The sequence below is a fragment of the Sphaeramia orbicularis genome, chromosome 2, assembly GCF_902148855.1.
Source record: "Sphaeramia orbicularis chromosome 2, fSphaOr1.1, whole genome shotgun sequence".
Taxonomy (NCBI): Eukaryota; Metazoa; Chordata; class Actinopteri; order Kurtiformes; family Apogonidae; genus Sphaeramia; species Sphaeramia orbicularis.
In genome coordinates this window covers 10423327-10441119 of record NC_043958.1, presented here as the reverse complement: position 1 = coordinate 10441119, position 17793 = coordinate 10423327, and the positions used below count along the sequence as shown (strand labels likewise).

General features: G+C 36.7%; 1 protein-coding gene across 1 annotated transcript in view; it reads right to left on the bottom strand.

The window, feature by feature from the left end:
* The window catches only part of appa (amyloid beta (A4) precursor protein a), a 57271-nt gene that overhangs the window by 2698 nt on the left and 36780 nt on the right, over positions 1-17793 (bottom strand). Inside the window, 9 exon segments of the mRNA XM_030150396.1 lie at positions 297-443; positions 3015-3106; positions 4552-4605; positions 6035-6247; positions 9736-9835; positions 9944-10072; positions 12251-12409; positions 13824-13898; positions 16293-16426. Coding sequence (XP_030006256.1) covers positions 297-443; positions 3015-3106; positions 4552-4605; positions 6035-6247; positions 9736-9835; positions 9944-10072; positions 12251-12409; positions 13824-13898; positions 16293-16426 — 1103 coding nt within the window.

Genomic DNA, 17793 nt, shown 5'->3' with positions numbered 1-17793 from the left:
GGAAAAAAGAAGCGTCCACAACTAGCCGACTTTAATTAAACCGCTAATGAAAATTGTAAAACGATAAACCAGGATAATTAGAGAAGCAGGAAACTGATAGATTAGGGACATATATTAAATTACAAATCCAGATAAAACCCCCAGTTCGGTCTAATATTTATCATATGAGCAGTCCATATGCACACATTTGCATTGAAATCCTCCACAGCTGATGAAAACAGCTTTCACCCCCACACAACAGATTGACTCCCATACAGCAGAACAGCTTGGATGCACACAGGTCAGCCGTTTCTCACCTCGATGACTCCGTGGTGGATGGACGTGTACTGCTTCTTCCTCAGCATCACCAAGGTGATGACGATCACGGTCGCTATGACGACACCTCCGACCATCAGGCCAATGATGGCGCCCTTGTTTGAGCCCACGTCCTCGGCAAAGAAGACCTCCAGGAGGTAAAGGGCAGAGAGCCGTTAGGCAGCTTGACAGATGAGGTTAAAACCGTTCACCAAAGTGAGGAAAATTACCCCTTATTTTTAGGTAAAGGCCAGAGATGGACTTACAAATCAGTTACTCTTGTTACTATGGCGAAGTAGTCTTTTGTGTCTTGATACTTACTATTTAATTTAAACCTGTAATTTCAATTGAGTTGATTTTAAGGTATTTTACTTAAACTACCCCTGAAAATCAGCATCAAGACGTGCTGTGATTTCCTGTGTGACATAAATCGCTTATTCAATGCAACATAAAAATAGACAAATAAGATATAAATGCAGATCCAAATGAATCTGAACACCAGGGTCATGTTCAGGTGAGACTGAAGTTTAACACAAATAACTTTTAATTCCACATTTCAGGGACTAGTTGAATTTTAAGTCCATTATGGCCTATAGTGTCTCTTACAAACTCTGCATTCAACCTGTGCAAGGTCATTTTAAATGCAGTGATAGTAAAAAGCAGTAGGTTTGTTAATGTACTGTGTGTGGTCTAGTGGATGTTTGCTGTGTGGACTATGAAAGATGGGAATCAACAGTTAAATCCAGTGGTTTCCAGCCTTTTTGGCTCGTCACCCCATTTTAACATCACAAATTTCTAGTGACCCCAGACATTCAAAACAGAGACTTTTTTTGTGTGCTAAAATTAATTTGTTTTTGATCATGTACTATGTGGCAAATAAACATTAATTTTAGACAACTTTTAGTCTATATAATGTATATTATTATGGATGGAGGCAGAAAAGCCAGGTGTAGATTACTGCACAAAGGGAGAATTTTAGTTTGTCATGTCTTTTATGGATTGGGATTGTCTCTCTCAACGCACCATACATTTTTTATAATTTATTTATTTTATTTTATTTATTTATTTTTTTTATTGGAACAGGTGACAAGATATCTTCAACATTACCATTCATATATATGCTATTTATTAGAGTCCTTTTTGTATTTCTTATTTTATACATACAAAAGTGTAAAAAAAAAAGAAAAGAAAACAAACAGTACAGGTACAGTTTTGGTATTTTTCATGTAAAAAACAAAAACAAAAAACAATCATAAGTTATAATACCTCTGGGTTCTTTAAACATTATGCAGATTTATGCAGAGAAAAACATAAAACAAAGAATAAATACAGGGAGATTATAAAAAAGAAGATATTTTTAGAGGAGTGATACAAATTCTGGGTGGCTAAAGGATACAAACTTGATCCATTTTTCCCAAACATGATAAAATTCTGATAGAGTAGTCAATTTTTCCATTTTGAATATTTGCAAGATGGTTTTGTACCAATCTTCTATTGTTGGAGTAAGTTTTTTTATTATTATGATTTTTATCAATTACTAGAAATTTCAGGTGACCCCATTTGAATTCCAGGCGACCCCACGTGGGGTCCCAACCCCATGGTTGGAAAAACACTGGTTTAATAAAACCAAAAAAATCTGAAAAATTGTTCCAAGTTACTTTTCTTTGTGTGCATTCTTGCTTAACTTTAAAAGTATATTGTGATCAGTAATTGTTGTTTATATTGTAAGCCTCTGGTAAAAGCTCACACCAGATTATTTACAGAAACAAATACATAATATTAAGTACTCAACCAGCATGAAGTCTGACAGCAAAACAAATGAAAGCTACAGTTCTGTGAAGGGTTCTGTCATCTGCAGAAGTCACATTAAAAGGCAGAAGGCAAATGGTGTCATCTGAACAGGAAAAAAAACACTAATACTCCTGTTGGTGCTGACGGTGCATTGTAGGATAACGGGAGGGGAACCTAGTCGACTGGCACACAGTTCACACAATCTTTCAAACTGCAAATAATCTAAAAGAAACGCATCTTCACATCTGCTTGTGTCTCAACACTTTTAGTGCTTAATTTCAGGCTGCTGCCTGCGGTCTTCACCTGAATAATCCTGTAGAAAGCTGCTGATTGAGGCGGCCGTGAATATTAATCTAAATAGTTAAGGAAAAAGAGTGCGATGCAGTGACTGCTCATTGTGAACGAGAAGAAATGTGATATGTAATAAAATGTAGGGATTAAGGGATTAAAGCCTTTAGGTGAGAGGAATAAGGTGCGTGGATTTGGATTTGACTGAGGATGGATAGAGGTTTTTGTGCTGGTATTACAATATCGAATGAGATTAAAGAGCGAGCGCACAAGTGGGCTGAAGCGCTCTAATGTTGGGTACGTTATCCCAAGGCTGACCGAGTATAAACAGAGTGAGATACAAACTGAACTGTGATCTGTAGATAGTGGATTTTTAGAGAAACGCAGACAGGCATGACGCACACATTATCACGGTTGTGACCATAGACACCTGTCTCCATGGACACCTGTCTCCATGGTGACAACCTTGGGAGTTGAATAGGACAAAGTGGAGACGATGTGAATGTGACTGTTGTTATGGGCAAGACGGAGCAGATGGCTTGTATGGCTTTGTTTTTTTTGCTGTGGAAGTCTCAATAGATGTGTGAATCATTTACTGTAGACATGCATTTGTGTACATTTGTGTGTGTGTGTGTGTTTACCAGTTTCTGATGGTGAACTTCATACTCAGTGCTCTGTCTGTCCTCCGTCTCCATGCGGAGCTCAGGAATAGCTTCCATCTTCATTCCAGTCACTGGCAAGGGAAAGAAAAGTACTATCTATTATAGATGGTGACACTCACCCGTGTACTCTATCCGTCTCTTACACACACACACACACACACACACACACACACACACACACACACATTTTCTGAAATCAAACTCACTCACTCAAGGAGGACGAACAGCAAAGCGTTGGATGTAACTGCACTATGAATTGAAAAGCGCTCACACTGCGCAGCATATATAGCATATACAATGACCCTGCAGCTGCAGCACAAATCTAACAACCACAGCTGGGCCTTAATGGGGGTCAAGTGGAGCCCACTTAATGGAAAACAGAAGGAGAGATGGTTAAAGAATACTGTCCTCACTTCTCATTTCTTGTCTGTACTTGAAACACGCTCGAGATTTACTCCGACAATCAGCTGACTTAACCAGAACAGGTGTTTTTGAAGCTTTATGTCACTGTTGGTATGCATCGATACCCACGACTTAACAACATATGGAAATGGAATATGTATATACTCTGAATTTCCATAAATGACACATGTACATATCATATGGATGCATTTCTACAAATAATATATGAAACCTGTTAGAAATTTAATCAAGTCCATATGTCCTTTCCATACAAATATATTATGTGCTTAATATGTAAAATGCATTTTGTCATCTGAAAATTAATCGTGTAGATATTTCTTGTATATGTGCAATACAAACTGTGATATGGTTATGTAATATTAATATAAATGGATATCTTCATATATTCATTATATGAGACTTATATGAGACTTTTTTTCTGCTTACAGTTGCGGAAAAAATTATTAGACCACCCCTTGTTTTCTTCAATTTCTTGTTCATTTTAATGCCTGGTACAACTAAAGGTACATTTGTTTGGACAAATATAATAATAACAACAAAAATAGCTCATAAGAGTTTAATTTCAGAGCTGATATCTATCCATTTTCCATGTTTTCTTGATAATAACCAAAATCACTTCAGTTCTTACGTCAATATCTATGGCATTGTACTGACAAAAACAGTGCTTTTAGGCATTCCATGTTTTCTTTTCTGTCTGTTTTAGTCACATGATACACACAGGAGTTAATACTTGATTGCATAACCATAGTTTTTGATGACTTTTGATGGTCTAATAATTTTTTCCACAACTGTACATACATCAGTAAATATTAAGATGATGATTTCCTGGCTGACAATGTCTCAAATTAATCGAAACATTAAATTCCATCCACTTTATTATTTCATCTAGTCATTTTTTTATGCTTTAATTAGAATTTTATTTCAGCTATTTTATCACAACTCAAAAAGCAACCAAATTGATACCACTTAACCTCTTGTATGACCAGCAGAGGGTGCATTCCCTCATTGATTACTAAGAAAATACTGATGAGGAACTGATCAAAGTGTGCTGCGTCTTATCTGCAGGGTCAAAACTTAAGAGGCGGTTTATCACCTGGCCGTGTGGGGATGCCTCTGTCCAGGTTGGGGCGAGAGTCCACTGGTTCAACTAGAGGAACAGAGGAGCACATTCAGGTAAATGTCATGATGAAGCACAGAAATAGTGCAAAACGCAAAAGCAACTTATGTTAGTCACACACTGGGGATATGGTCATATTCCAGCTGAAAAAAGTGTATAAATACAGAACAATGAGATTATATGAACAGTTAAGAGTTTTTACATTTTGCTTCGTATTTGTTTTGCATCTTGTGACATTTATTGACTCATTTTGGTCTGGTATCGTAATGGTTTTGCATCATTTCATCAGGTATATATTTATTTATGTTTTGCTTGTTTTGTACTTCCTGGATATGTAGTATTGCACTTGGTTTTGTATTCATTTTGTATTATCTTTGGATGTATTTTGTTTGGTTTGTCGGACTTTATACCTAGTTGTGCATAGCTAACTATTAAAGCTATTATTATTTAGAAGGGGGCAGGAAATATAAGATTTTCTTCATCCTGCTCCTTTTTTGAGCATGGGTGTGCACATGTTTGTTCACCTGATGATTATTGAATGTCTGCTGATGAAATGCACAACCATGAACAAAAGAAATGAAATTAAATGTAATGTAGACCTCAGTATAATGTATACTTGTAATGTACAGTCACGGAAAAAATTATTAGACCTTTAAAAGTCTTCAAAAACAATGGTTATGCAATCAAGTCTTAACTCCTGTGATTATCATGTGACTAAAACAGACAGAAAAGAAAACATGGAATGCCTAAAAGCACTGTTTTTGTCAGTACAATGTCATAGATATTGACGTAAGAACTGAAGTAATTTTGGTTGTTATCAAGAAAACCATGGAAAATGGATAGATATCAGCTCTGAAATTAAACTACTATGAGATATGTTTGTTGTTAACATTGTATTTGTCCAAACAAATGTACCTTCAGTTGTGCCAGGCATTAAAATGAACAAGAAATTGAAGAAAACAAGGGCGGTCTAATAATTTTTTCCACAACTGTATGTAACAGGACTCAGGTTTATGTTTAGCGATGGACATTTACATTATGTTACGACTTCTTCTTTTTTTTTTGACACTTAGTTTTTATTTGTCATTTATCATTTCATCACACAGAACATAACGAACAACCATCGGCAACAGATAATAGTCACAATCTAATAGTAATGATAATTTAGGTTACAGTTATGAAATAGCAATCAAGTTACCTAATTAATTAAATTTTTAGAGTAGCAGTTTATAAAGCATTTCACAGGACTCTTAAATTAAACTCTTATGAGCTATTTTTGTTGTTATCATTATATTTGTCCAAACAAATGTACCTTTAGTTGTACCAGGCATTAAAATGAACAAGAAACTGAAGAAAACAAGGGGTGGTCTAATAATTTTTTCCACGACTGTATAATTCATTGGTACAATTTGGATGCATTCTGAGATGACCATCCACGTCCACTGGTGTCAGATGTTACCTTGGTTGTCAGTGTTGGGCTGGTTGAAGCTCTCAGGATGGATGAAGCCGACTCCTGCCAGGCCCAGGTTGTCCTCCTGAGGCAGCAGGTCGGTTTGGCCGTCTCCCAGCTCCTGGTCGGGCATCAGGGCGTCGTTGCCATAGCTCACCCTCACGTCGGTCTGCAGGTTGGCCAGCTGCTGGGCCATCTCCGCCTGCTCCCTCTGCAGGAGCTCTGGTTAGACACAAAGAGGAAGGACAGAGGTCATAAGAGATGATAGAAAGGGAGTTTTCAAAGAGGAAAGGGTCATTTGTACTGAACTACATATTTTTCTCCCCCTAACCGGAAGGAACAGAGATCGTCCCAGAAACTGTTTTGTTGGTGGGATTTTTTTAATAGACCAGATGCCGAGCAATAACTGAATGGGGCTTTTTCTTCAGTGTATGTTTGTTCCTGCGTGTTTGGCTGGGCAGTACAGACTGTGACAGTCTCGGCGACAGAAACGCAGATGGCTGAGTGACGCACACAACTCCAATAAACCCAAAAACCCACAGAAACCTTACAAATGCAGCAGAGGGAGGGGTGGAGGGTGGAGAGTGGAGGGAGAGGGATTTATCTTCCCAACAGTTTCATTTGACTCTGAACAGAAGAATTAGGCCAAATGGCTCCGATGCCCTTATCAAAAAAAAAATTGCATTTTTCAGAGCTGGAATTTGGTGCTTTCAATCCCTCTATTATATGTATCACAATTAGGACAGTGTATCAGTGCATCTTTGGTGTGCCAAGGTCAGCACAAACCCTGGAGCCTGGAAGACGATCTCCAATCTAACCTTGGCATTCTCCCCGCATTTTAACCTTGTATGCACCAGGGTTATGAGCAACAAAATCTATCAGTGAAAAATGGAGCAGGGCATAAACATACGAAGCCAAATATAAAGTACAATGAACGATTCGGTACAAAGTCAAATTAAATGGAATCGGCTCATGTTTTCCGCTGTTAATGAGTCGTGTGAAATGCACAAAAATCGACCTTTTCACTCAACAGTTTTGTTAATCATATTTCATGTCGTGCCTTTCATCCTACCTCTTTCAGCTTCTAAAAATCAAGGCTTTCCTCGTAATATCTAAAGAAAATTAATACTAAAACTAATTAAGTCGTCAGAATGAAAAGGAACCAGAGCTACATATGCACTCACAAAAATGAAAACTGAATTTAAAGCAAAAAAGAAATAAAAATCAATGATTTAGTGAGTTTTTTAATACCTGTAATTGTGTAATTCAGGATCTTATACATACTATTGTAAACATACAAGTATTCCAAAAATTAATTTCATTCCAAATTTTAAATATTGTTTTAGTAGAACAACCAAAGATGTAATCTGACTATTTTTATTCTTTATTTAAGGATCCCCATTCTTGCTGGGGTCCATTCCCAAAATTAAAATATTACAATTTTTACATTTACAAAGCACATCGACAGAAAAAAAAACATAGTTGCATTAATTTAGCATGTTTCATTACTGATTACAGATTTCTTAAGATTTGATACACTGACTGATAGTAAGACAAATAATATATGGTGCATTTATTAAACACATTTAGCACAGGCAACATATTTACACTGGATCTGAACTTTGTAATTGGTTTAAGTTGGGAGTGTCGCATCCTGAACCTTGCCTGACCCTACATTCAGCTCTGTTGCTAGCTCCATATCATGCTCCACCAAGACATGAACGTGTGAAAGCCTTAATTAAATATCTCTCCAGAGAGATGAGGCTAAAACAGACTTGTAATATACTACATATTTCCTGATTCTATTACAATGATGGTGGTGATGGTAGTTACTATTTGCGTTTTTAACACATGTTCAAACTGGTTGTGACTGCTGTTTGCATGAGTCTTCATAAAAGGGACAAAAGACACGTTTCTGATTCTGTTGTCATTTAAGTTTTAGTAAACAGTGTGATTTATGAATATGAACTGGGTGGAGAGTTTCGTCACCGTTAATTCCAACCAAAAGTCACTTGTTCCACCCATATTACCATGAACTGCAAACTACAGTTGTGGAAAAAATTATTAGACCACCCCTTATTTTCTTCAATTTCTTCTTCATTTTAATGCCTGGTACAATTAAAGGTACATTTGTTTGGACAAATATAATGATAACAACAAAAATAGCTTATGAGTTTAATTTCAGAGCTGATATCTATCCATTTTCCATGTTTTCTTGATAATAACCAAAATCCCTTCAGTTCTTACATCAATATCTATGGCATTGTACTGACAAAAACAGTGCTTTTAGGCATTCCGTGTTTTCTTTTCTGTCTGTTTTAGTCACATGATACACACAGGAGTTAGTACTTGATTGTTTTTGATGGTCTAATAATTTTTTCCGTATTAGTAAGAAGTGGCTCAGTTAAATACATTGACCTGAGTAATGCTTCACATACAGTACTGTACAAAAGTCTGACGCCACCTTTATTTCTGTTGTTGTTGCAGGGTTGAAATGAGTAAACATATCTATTTCTCATACTTCTTTCATCACATACAGCAAGAAAATACAGGAAATATGTGCACAGCCTTAACAGACACACAAAAAAAATGAACTAAATGGGTTCTAAAAGTTAAAGTCACTATCTAGTGTGTTGAATGAAACCTGGTTTAAAAAAGAAAACTAATGCCATAAATCTCATATTGTCTGAAGAAAAGCGTTAAAAACATGTCAAGTGCAAAGGGAGGTCACACTAAATGTTGTTTTCTTTGCATAACTATTCTTTTTGATGACTTCTGATGGTCTAATAATCCTTTCCACACCTGTATGTATCTAGCTGTGTATCCACTAATGTAATATTAAATGTAACGAAGCATAACTGATTTATTAGCTTATTTTATTTATTTATTAATTTAAGTCTGTATTTTACAAACACCTTTAGCTCTGATGTTGCTAATGTTACTAGCTGAAAAGATGCCAATCTATACAGTCTTGAGAAATGGTCTAAAAAGCACAATGAGCTGTTCATGGACCACAGTTATAATAGTTTTGGATTTTTCATTATAGTTTTATTTAGTTCTGATGTTTTTCTCTAATTCAGTTAGTGTTAATTAGGTTTTAGAGTGGGTTTACAAGTTTTGTTAGTTTTTGTGTTTTTCTAAATGCTTAGTTTTAGTATTGGTTTTAGTTTTTTCATATCTTTTATCTTCCTCGCCGTCATATTCAAATAAATCCTGTACAGGAGCTGCTTTCTCCCAACTTTAGTCTCCATGTTTCCAGGTAGAGTGGGGACGAGAAGACGACTATAAACGACAAGTGACGGACCGTGAAGTGCCGTATGGTGCCGCCAGCTAAAATTGCTCGAGTGAAATAAATGAATTTCATACCACTCCAACATTGACAAAGACAAAAACTAAGGACATTTTATCCATAATTTTTATCCGTTTTAGTTAGTTTTGTAAGCACACAATTCAGTTTCAGTTATCGTTTTTTTCTTTCAACTATATTTTTTATTTAAGTTAACGAAAAAATTTTTTAAATTCTAGTTTCCTGCATTTTGCTTCGTCGGACCAGACTGTATAAGAGTTATGAATGTTTATTTACACTCATGCATTTGTGAATACTTATGTGACACTCAAGTTGGATATCATATTTTTACTGTTTTGTACCAGGTTTCCAGGTTGTATCCAGTGCTGCTTCGAACTGAAATGAAACTGATCTGCAAACTCACCAACTTGGTCCTGGATGTCATCAGCCACGCCTGGTACCTTGTACAGAAGTCCCAGAGACTGGTTCATACGCTCCTCGATGACACGCAGGTGAGTCAGGACCTAGATATATGAGAACACAAAGGAAAAGTCAAAGCGTGTCAGGGAAAACGGGAACATGACCCTCTCCGCCGGTACTTTGTTTGTGATGATACTCTGTGGGTGAGGTACCTGAGGTCTGATCTGAGCCGCCTTCTTGGGATCCACCATTCGGACATGCTCGAAGTGTTTGAGGGTGTGCTGTCTGTCCTTCTGCTCGGCACGTACATACTTCTTCAACAGGCTGAAGACATGACGGGGCTGCAGAGAGAGAACGAGACAGATGAAGGACGGACTGATGTGTTTATAAACTGGATCCAGAAAGTTAGTTTTCAGCTGTGAATCAGGAACTGTACAAACTAATGCATGTAATTTTTCAGTTGTTCTAATTTCAGATACTTAGCAAAAACAATAGCCAGGGTTCGTACACAGTGTTCAAGGTCAAATTCAAGCACTTTTCAAGCAGTTTTAAGGTTATCGCTAGGGTAAAATACATATCTACAGGAATACATATACTCATGATTATTTATTTCACTTCTTATCCCAGTGATGTACATTGTATTACACTATAAACATCTAAAATGATGTTTCATAATAGCAAAAATTCAAGGAAAACACAAAGTTTGATCCAAAAAACGGGAAGCCACTTGGCATTCTCCAGGCACCGAGACAAAGATTAAGATAAAAATGTACTTGAAGTTGACCTGAGAACACCTGATAATTTTTTTTTTGACATAAGCAGCTTTGGTTTGATATCTAACCCGGCAGAGTTAATATTAAAAATAAATAAATAAATCACATCACAAACACAACATTGAAATTCAAGCATTTTCAAGGATTTCAAGCACTCATACAAACCCTGAATAGCACCTGTGTTTGTGTATTAATTAAAGTTCAGACATGGAAGTTGAAATAAGTCCATTTTTGTACAGTGCACTGATATATTTAAGCGATTTATCTGTACTGTAAGTGATAAAACAAAGACAAAAGACGAACAAAAGAAAAAGGATTCATCTTTTGCTGCAGGTCAGACAAGATGACTCATGAATATAACAGTGTAGAGCGAACACTAAGAGTGAAGGTGAAGACTCTTAAAGGAAAACAGGCTGAAAATGGCAGAAGAAAAGTAAGAAGTAACAGAACATGAAAGTGAAAGATCCGTGTAGGTCAGTTCTGTCAAACTTATTTTAGTTCAGGAGCCACTTTCACACCTATATGATCTGAAGTGGGCGGGACCAGTCAAATAATAACAGTGAAAAAAAGTCCAATTATATTATGATAATGTTTACATCTGCAAAGTTTCATTAGAAATGTGACATGAACAACTGGAAATGTCTTAAGAAAAAGACATTTCAGGTTATTCAAGTTTTTTGTAAAAGGATAGTTTGTTAATGTAAACATTTTTCATTAATTTTACTTTTTTACACCAAAACAAAGAGAAAATTTATGTTAATATGATAACATTTTATCAGTCTGACCCACTTTAGATCTGATTGGTCTGTATATGTCTGTATGTGGAACCTAAATTAAGATGATTTTGACTCTGTTGATTGTTAATATCTTCAGTGTAATTTTTGCATTTCACAAATCCATCCCATGGGCCAGATTGGACCCTTTGGCGGGCCGCATGTTTGACACTTGTACTGTAGGTGGTTTTGATCATTGTTCTGATCAAGGTCTTTTTTTTTTTTTTTTTCAATTTTCAAATGCAAAAGAAGAAACATGACTTGGACATGAAACAATTGTATCCAGTTCCTGTCCACCTGCCCCCCCACCCACTCCAAGTCCTGGACCTTTGTTAAATGTATATACAGCCAGACATAATAAACTTATGTACAAAAATATACACTATAAACAAAAAGTTAAGGATATTTCTTTTTTTTTTTTTTTTTTTTGTCATTTTTGCCATTCGTAAATAAAACTCTATCTGGTCATTAAAAAGTTTTTCAATTCACACACAAGTTAAAAGCGCTGTGCAGGAATCCCAACTGAAAAAATAGCCCAAAAATTAAAAATATCCTTAACTTTTTGTTTGTAGTGTATAAATCCCCTTCAAACAAAGTACATGTACAGACACATATATACACACACATATATATATATATATGTACACATACACACACTCCCATATCTGTAAGTTCACATACACTTAATTAATTTACACTTACACCTAATTAATAAATAAGGGGAAAGAAGATTAAAAAAAAAAAAGTTTAAATAAATAAATAAATAAATAAAGCAAAAAGGAACACAGATATGTTGGTAGCTACCATGCTGTCTACAAAGCTTATAAATGGCTGCCAAGTGGCGTAGAATTTTTCGGTGGAACCCCTGATGGTATATCTAATTTTTTCTAGATGAATATTTGATCGTTGTTCTTCAGCAGTCGTCGATCGTCTGTTTCTGTTACAGGTTTTTGTGGATGTGTGCGTGGCCTACCCTGGGTGGGTCCTGCTGCAGGGCGGTCAGGTAGCTCTCCAGAGCCAGACGGCGCCGGTCGTTGAGCAGAGCCTCCACTCGGGCCATGTGGGTCTCCACCAGCTGCTGCCGCTCGCTGGCCGCCTCCTGCTCCAGAGCCTCCACCTTCTCCTGGAAACGCTGTAAGAATGAACACGCAGATCACATTCATTCAACACAGAGCGATGCACGGGTATTACAGTAAATGACCACTAATGAAACGCTGACAGCCACGTACATATAAGCCTCATAAAACACACTAGAGTGCAGTAAACTGACTGACACACATCTGCAGCTGTCTGTTGTCGATGGCAGTTCATTTTTTCTATATGCAGGGCTCGTATGCATTCTTTAAGGCCAAATTCAACCACTTTTAAGGGTCATTGTACAATTTTTTCAACACAGACCCTTATCACTGGGGTAAATACGTATCTACACAGAACAATACATACAGTCGTGAAAAAAATTATTAGACCATCAAAAGTCATCAAAAACAATGGTTATGCAATCAAGTACTAACTCCTGTGTGTATCATGTGACTAAAAAAGACAGAAAAGAAAACATGGAATGTCTAAAAGCACTGTTTTTGTCAGTACAATGTCATAGCTATTGATGTAAGAACTGAAGGGATTTTAGTTATTATCAAGAAAACCATGGCAAATGGTTAGATATCAGCTCTGAAATTAAACTCTGGTGGGCTATTTTTGTTGTTATCATTATATTTGTCCAAACAAATGTACCTTTAGTTGTACCAGGCATTAAAATGACCAAGAAATTGAAGAAAACAAAGGTGGTCTAATAATTTCTTCCATGACTGTATACTCATGATTTTTTTGATTTTTTTTCATTTTTTTATCACAATGATGTACAATGCATTATGGTATAAACATCTAAAATTATGTTTCATAATAGCAAAAAGTGTAGAAATTAAAGGAGAACACAAAGTTTTATCCAAAAAAAGGGAAGCCACTTGGCGTTCTTTAGACACAGTCGCCAAAGATTAAGATAAAAATGTAGCTGGACTCAACCTGAGAACACCTGCTAATTTTCTTTTTTGATAAAGTTTTATTATATCAAATGTATCACGTCTCTGTAAGTAGCTTTGGCTTGTCTAACCTAACCTAACCTACCATCTAACCTTCCTGGTGTGTTTCTTTTAAAACTCCTCTTCTTCGCCTGTTGTAACATTCGTCAACATCCATTTTTTTTTTTTTTATTCATGTGACTCTAGTTGTGGAAAAAGGTCTTTCCATTGCAGTTTTGCGTGATAAACCATTTGCACTTCGCCCAAAAAAAACACCGCTTGCCAGTGCAAAAACTGTTAATTGAAAAATTAAGAGTTTTGGCAAAATTGTTGTATTTCCAAATAGGCAAATTTTTATGCGCAAGTTATATTCACGCAATTTGAGGGTCAATGGGAAAAGAGACTATTGATGCTAGTAAAACTTATGTTCTAAATTGAAACCTGAAACTATTCGAACTATACAAACACAGATCTGGTATAGCGCCAGAAAGAGTTGAACGCCTAAACCGCCACATTTTGTGCGTCTCTTACCTGAATGACGGCCTTCTTGTCAGCCCGTGGCAGGTTCTTGGCTTCCCTCTCAGCCTCCTCCCACTCTCTCATCACCTAAGTACGAGAATAAGACGGAGAACATTAATTAGACCTGTCTATCTCCTTCATCTTTCCACAAGAGAACATCACAGTTGAGCGGAACATCTCGTTGCTCTTTGTGGCGGGGATCTGATCTTTTCCACGGCTGTCGAAGGAGAGGAAAATCTGACATTTTACGCAGCTATGGAAAATTCCAGAATGTAAATATCAGATCGTTCATAGCTGTGGAGTAATTATTTCCAAAACGATGCTGATGTGGAAGATTTTTGCTTTTTCATTGCGTCACAGATGAGTGAGATACAGCCGACAGAAGTCAATCAGTAGTTTCTATCCCCTTTTGGTCAATTGTGTTTTTCCGGTAACTTCTGTCCCCTGTGACTCACTGTGTAGATTCCTCTTTAAATGAACCCAGGACTTCTACCAAAGACATGACCTCACACTCTGTAAGGATGAAGTCGACTGTGTGGAATCAAGACACTGAGCCTGGAGCTACCTACACAAACAAACAGACCTACAGAGAGCGGAGCACAAACTCTGGCACAAAATAAACTCTGTTAGCGCTTTGAAAACTGTGACGTTACGACGGACCATCTGGCTCTCTGCCGGAGAGCGAGCCGCTTGATTAAAGAATACAATTAAAGTGGAATTGGCTCTGTCGGCTCACCCGGGAGGGATTAACAAACGCACCTATTTGTCTTATTTGCCACAGCTTTCCTTTTCTACTCACATTAAAATATCCTTTTCTCTGTGTGAATCAGCTTGAAGTCTAATAAATTAAAGGTTTGCTATGTACAGTTTTGAGGGATTTAGGAGGATCTAATTGCAGAAATGGAATAATTTTGTTTTCATTAGTGTATAATCTCCTGTTGGTAACCTTAGAATGAGACATTTATATGTGCAGAGGGAGCAGTTTGCCTTCTGTACTCTGCTTTACAGCAGGTGGAATCCAGTGTTGCATAAACCATTACCTGCTATGTTTCGGTGGGCTGGAGTTAAAATCTACTTTACCAAAAAAACTAAACGCAGGCCCTATGAGGACCTTCATACATTTTTCACATTTTTGGTATTTTTAGAGGCCACTGTTGTATGTAGAGGCAAGAGGTATTCAGGTGGTTACAGTCTGTACCGTCATCTAAAAACAACACTTTTGCACCTACTTCATTTGTTCAGGAGTTTCTGTTTTTTTTAGTTTTGTCCAAACTAAATTTGCAGGGTTGTTGCGTAGTTGGAACTGTTGGCTCATTACAGGAAGTTATGCAAGGCTAGTGTCACCGATAAACAGATGAAAAAGAGTAGAATTATATGTCACACTAGTTTGACCAGTGCTTATCTAAGGCCATGTCCTATGTCCATTTCACCTGTTTTGATGTTTTTTTTTTTCCTTTTAATTTTTTTTAATATCACAGCTTTCCTGTTCTAGGGAGTTTAGTTCTTCATTTTGTATTGTATAAATTATATCTTTGGTCCTCCCTCAGCAATACAAATCATCCTTATCTGTGTTGTCTGTGGAGTCACGGGGCTATCGATGTGTGATTCAATTGTAATTTTCAGATGAATGGATGAGGATGTTGAATTGTTAAGTGAATAAACATATAAACCCTGGAAAATCCTAATAAAAAGAGAACTGGAAAAAAAAAAAGTAGAATTAACAACACGCTGATGACAGACATACACCTGCTGATAAACACAAGTGGATGTTGATGAGAAGACGTACATATATGATGCAATACTGAATGAAGGAAGTGAAACTGATACCCTCATTCATGCACATTTTCACTTTTATTGCATCATGGGAAGATGGAGTTTATCAGCCTGTCAAAACTGGCATTGACTGAAGGTGCAAATATGTACAATGTAAAAAAAAAAAAAAAAGGTGAATTTTGGGGGATTTTGAGGTGTGAAAATGCACTAAATCACCATATAGGCTTGATTTTATTTTCACATATCAACGGTTGTGTTGTATGTACCATGGAAAAGATCACTCCCTACTTGAACATAGTTTTTTCTTTTTTTTTTTCTCTTCTTTTATTTGGTTATCTGCCTTCTTTTCAGTATTTGGACATAAAACAACAATATTAATTTGGCATTTAGAGCAGACAACAGATGTATGATATACACTACAAACAAAAAGTTAAGGATATTTCTTGTTTTTGTCTTTTTTTTTTGTCATTTTTGCCACTTGTATGTTGTACCTCTATGTCTGGTCATTAAAAAAATGTTTCGCTTCACACACAAAAAAGTAAAAAGCACTGTGCAAGAATCCCAACTGGAAAGAAAATTTAAAAAAATTTGTTTTTAGTGTATGTACATATGATGTACCAAATGTCTGATACTGAATGTCTATAAAAAAGAAAATGCACTAAATCGTATATATTTTTGCTCATATGTTCCCATGTTTTTCTTCAGTACCTGGGACATCCTCTCACGGTGCTTGGCCTCCAGACTCTCCTTGGCCTTCTGGAAGTGTGCGTGTTCATTTTCATCGGCAGGCGTTTCCAGGTAATGGTCCACAGCATCAGAGGAGCTGGGTGAGGCTGTGGGTACTGCAGGAATGCAAGGAAAAGAAAAGGAGGAAAAAACATAAGTCAGTTAGAGAGGTGAAAACCCTTCAGTGGGAGATCTTTTTATTCTATGCTATTGTCTGGACCTGCGTTGCCTCAGGACACACAAGCCTGAAATGGGTTAATAGAGTTAGTGAGACGAAGAGAGACAGAAAAAGAGACAGTAGCAGCAGCTGGAAGCCCGCACCCTCCAAAAGCAAACAAGTGAGTGCCTCGGATGACCGGCAGTCTTTTGTCGAAGAGAGACAAAACCTCTCTCTGATTTATACAGCTTCATTCAAACCATGACGTGGCTCTCATGCAAAAAAAAAAACAAAAAAAACCCAGCAGCTAGAATTTATCCCGTGGGCTCCGAAGCTGTGGTAGACTTTCCAGTCGAATAAATGGATCAGCCATTGCGTGAAAAGTGGATTTAATCAGTGGAGAGTTTATTATCTATTACAAGTATGCTATCAGGAACGGTTGGCGAATTTGTTAGTGTGTGTGCGAGCGTGAAGGTCGAACGTCATTGTGAAATTGGTTATGTCTGATGAAATCGCATGACTGCACAAGATACAAAAACACCAGGGATGTTATTTACTCTGACCTCAGTGGAGTATCAGTCTGCTTCTTTAATAACATTTAAAGGGGTCGCCAACAGACAGGAACATATTTTCTCATTTATGTCTGTCGTATGTGGCCAAAATTACAGTTCTCTACTGAGTTTTTTGTGGGTTTTTTTTTTTTGTTTGTTTTGTTTCTGGCTCAACTCAGTGGAAGTGATTGAAATTTTAGTTTTTTTTCGGTACAACTTTATACATCTTTAAGCTTCTACTCCACTACATCTCAGAAGCAAATATTATACTTTTTACTTCACTACATTAGTCTGATAGTCATAGATACTTTTCAGATTCCGGTTTTTCACCACCTTTCAAAAGTTTTGGTTGTAAATATCTGTAATAAACTGATGGACAAGATGTTACTTTAAGTCTGAACAAAATTCCCCTCCTTATGATAAATAAACTCTTTAAAAAAAACCTTTTGAGTGAAAACAGGTCATGAGAGGTTGCTTTTATCAGGGTTCCTACGGGTTTCTACAAGTTAAATTTAAGACTTTTTTTAAGACCACTTAGAACAGAATTAAAGGCCTATTTTATGGCCATACTGGCAAAAATTTGTGACTCATAGAATTTAGGAAAACGTATTTATTTAATCTAACACTTTGATTCCCACCATTCCAAGTCATTTCTCACCAGGGTAAAGTTAGTAATAACTGGTTCCTAATTTCAGTATAAATTGTCAGGTTGGAACGGGTGGAACTGAGTCGACTTTGCAGTTTGGACATTAAACAGACATTTAAACACATTTAT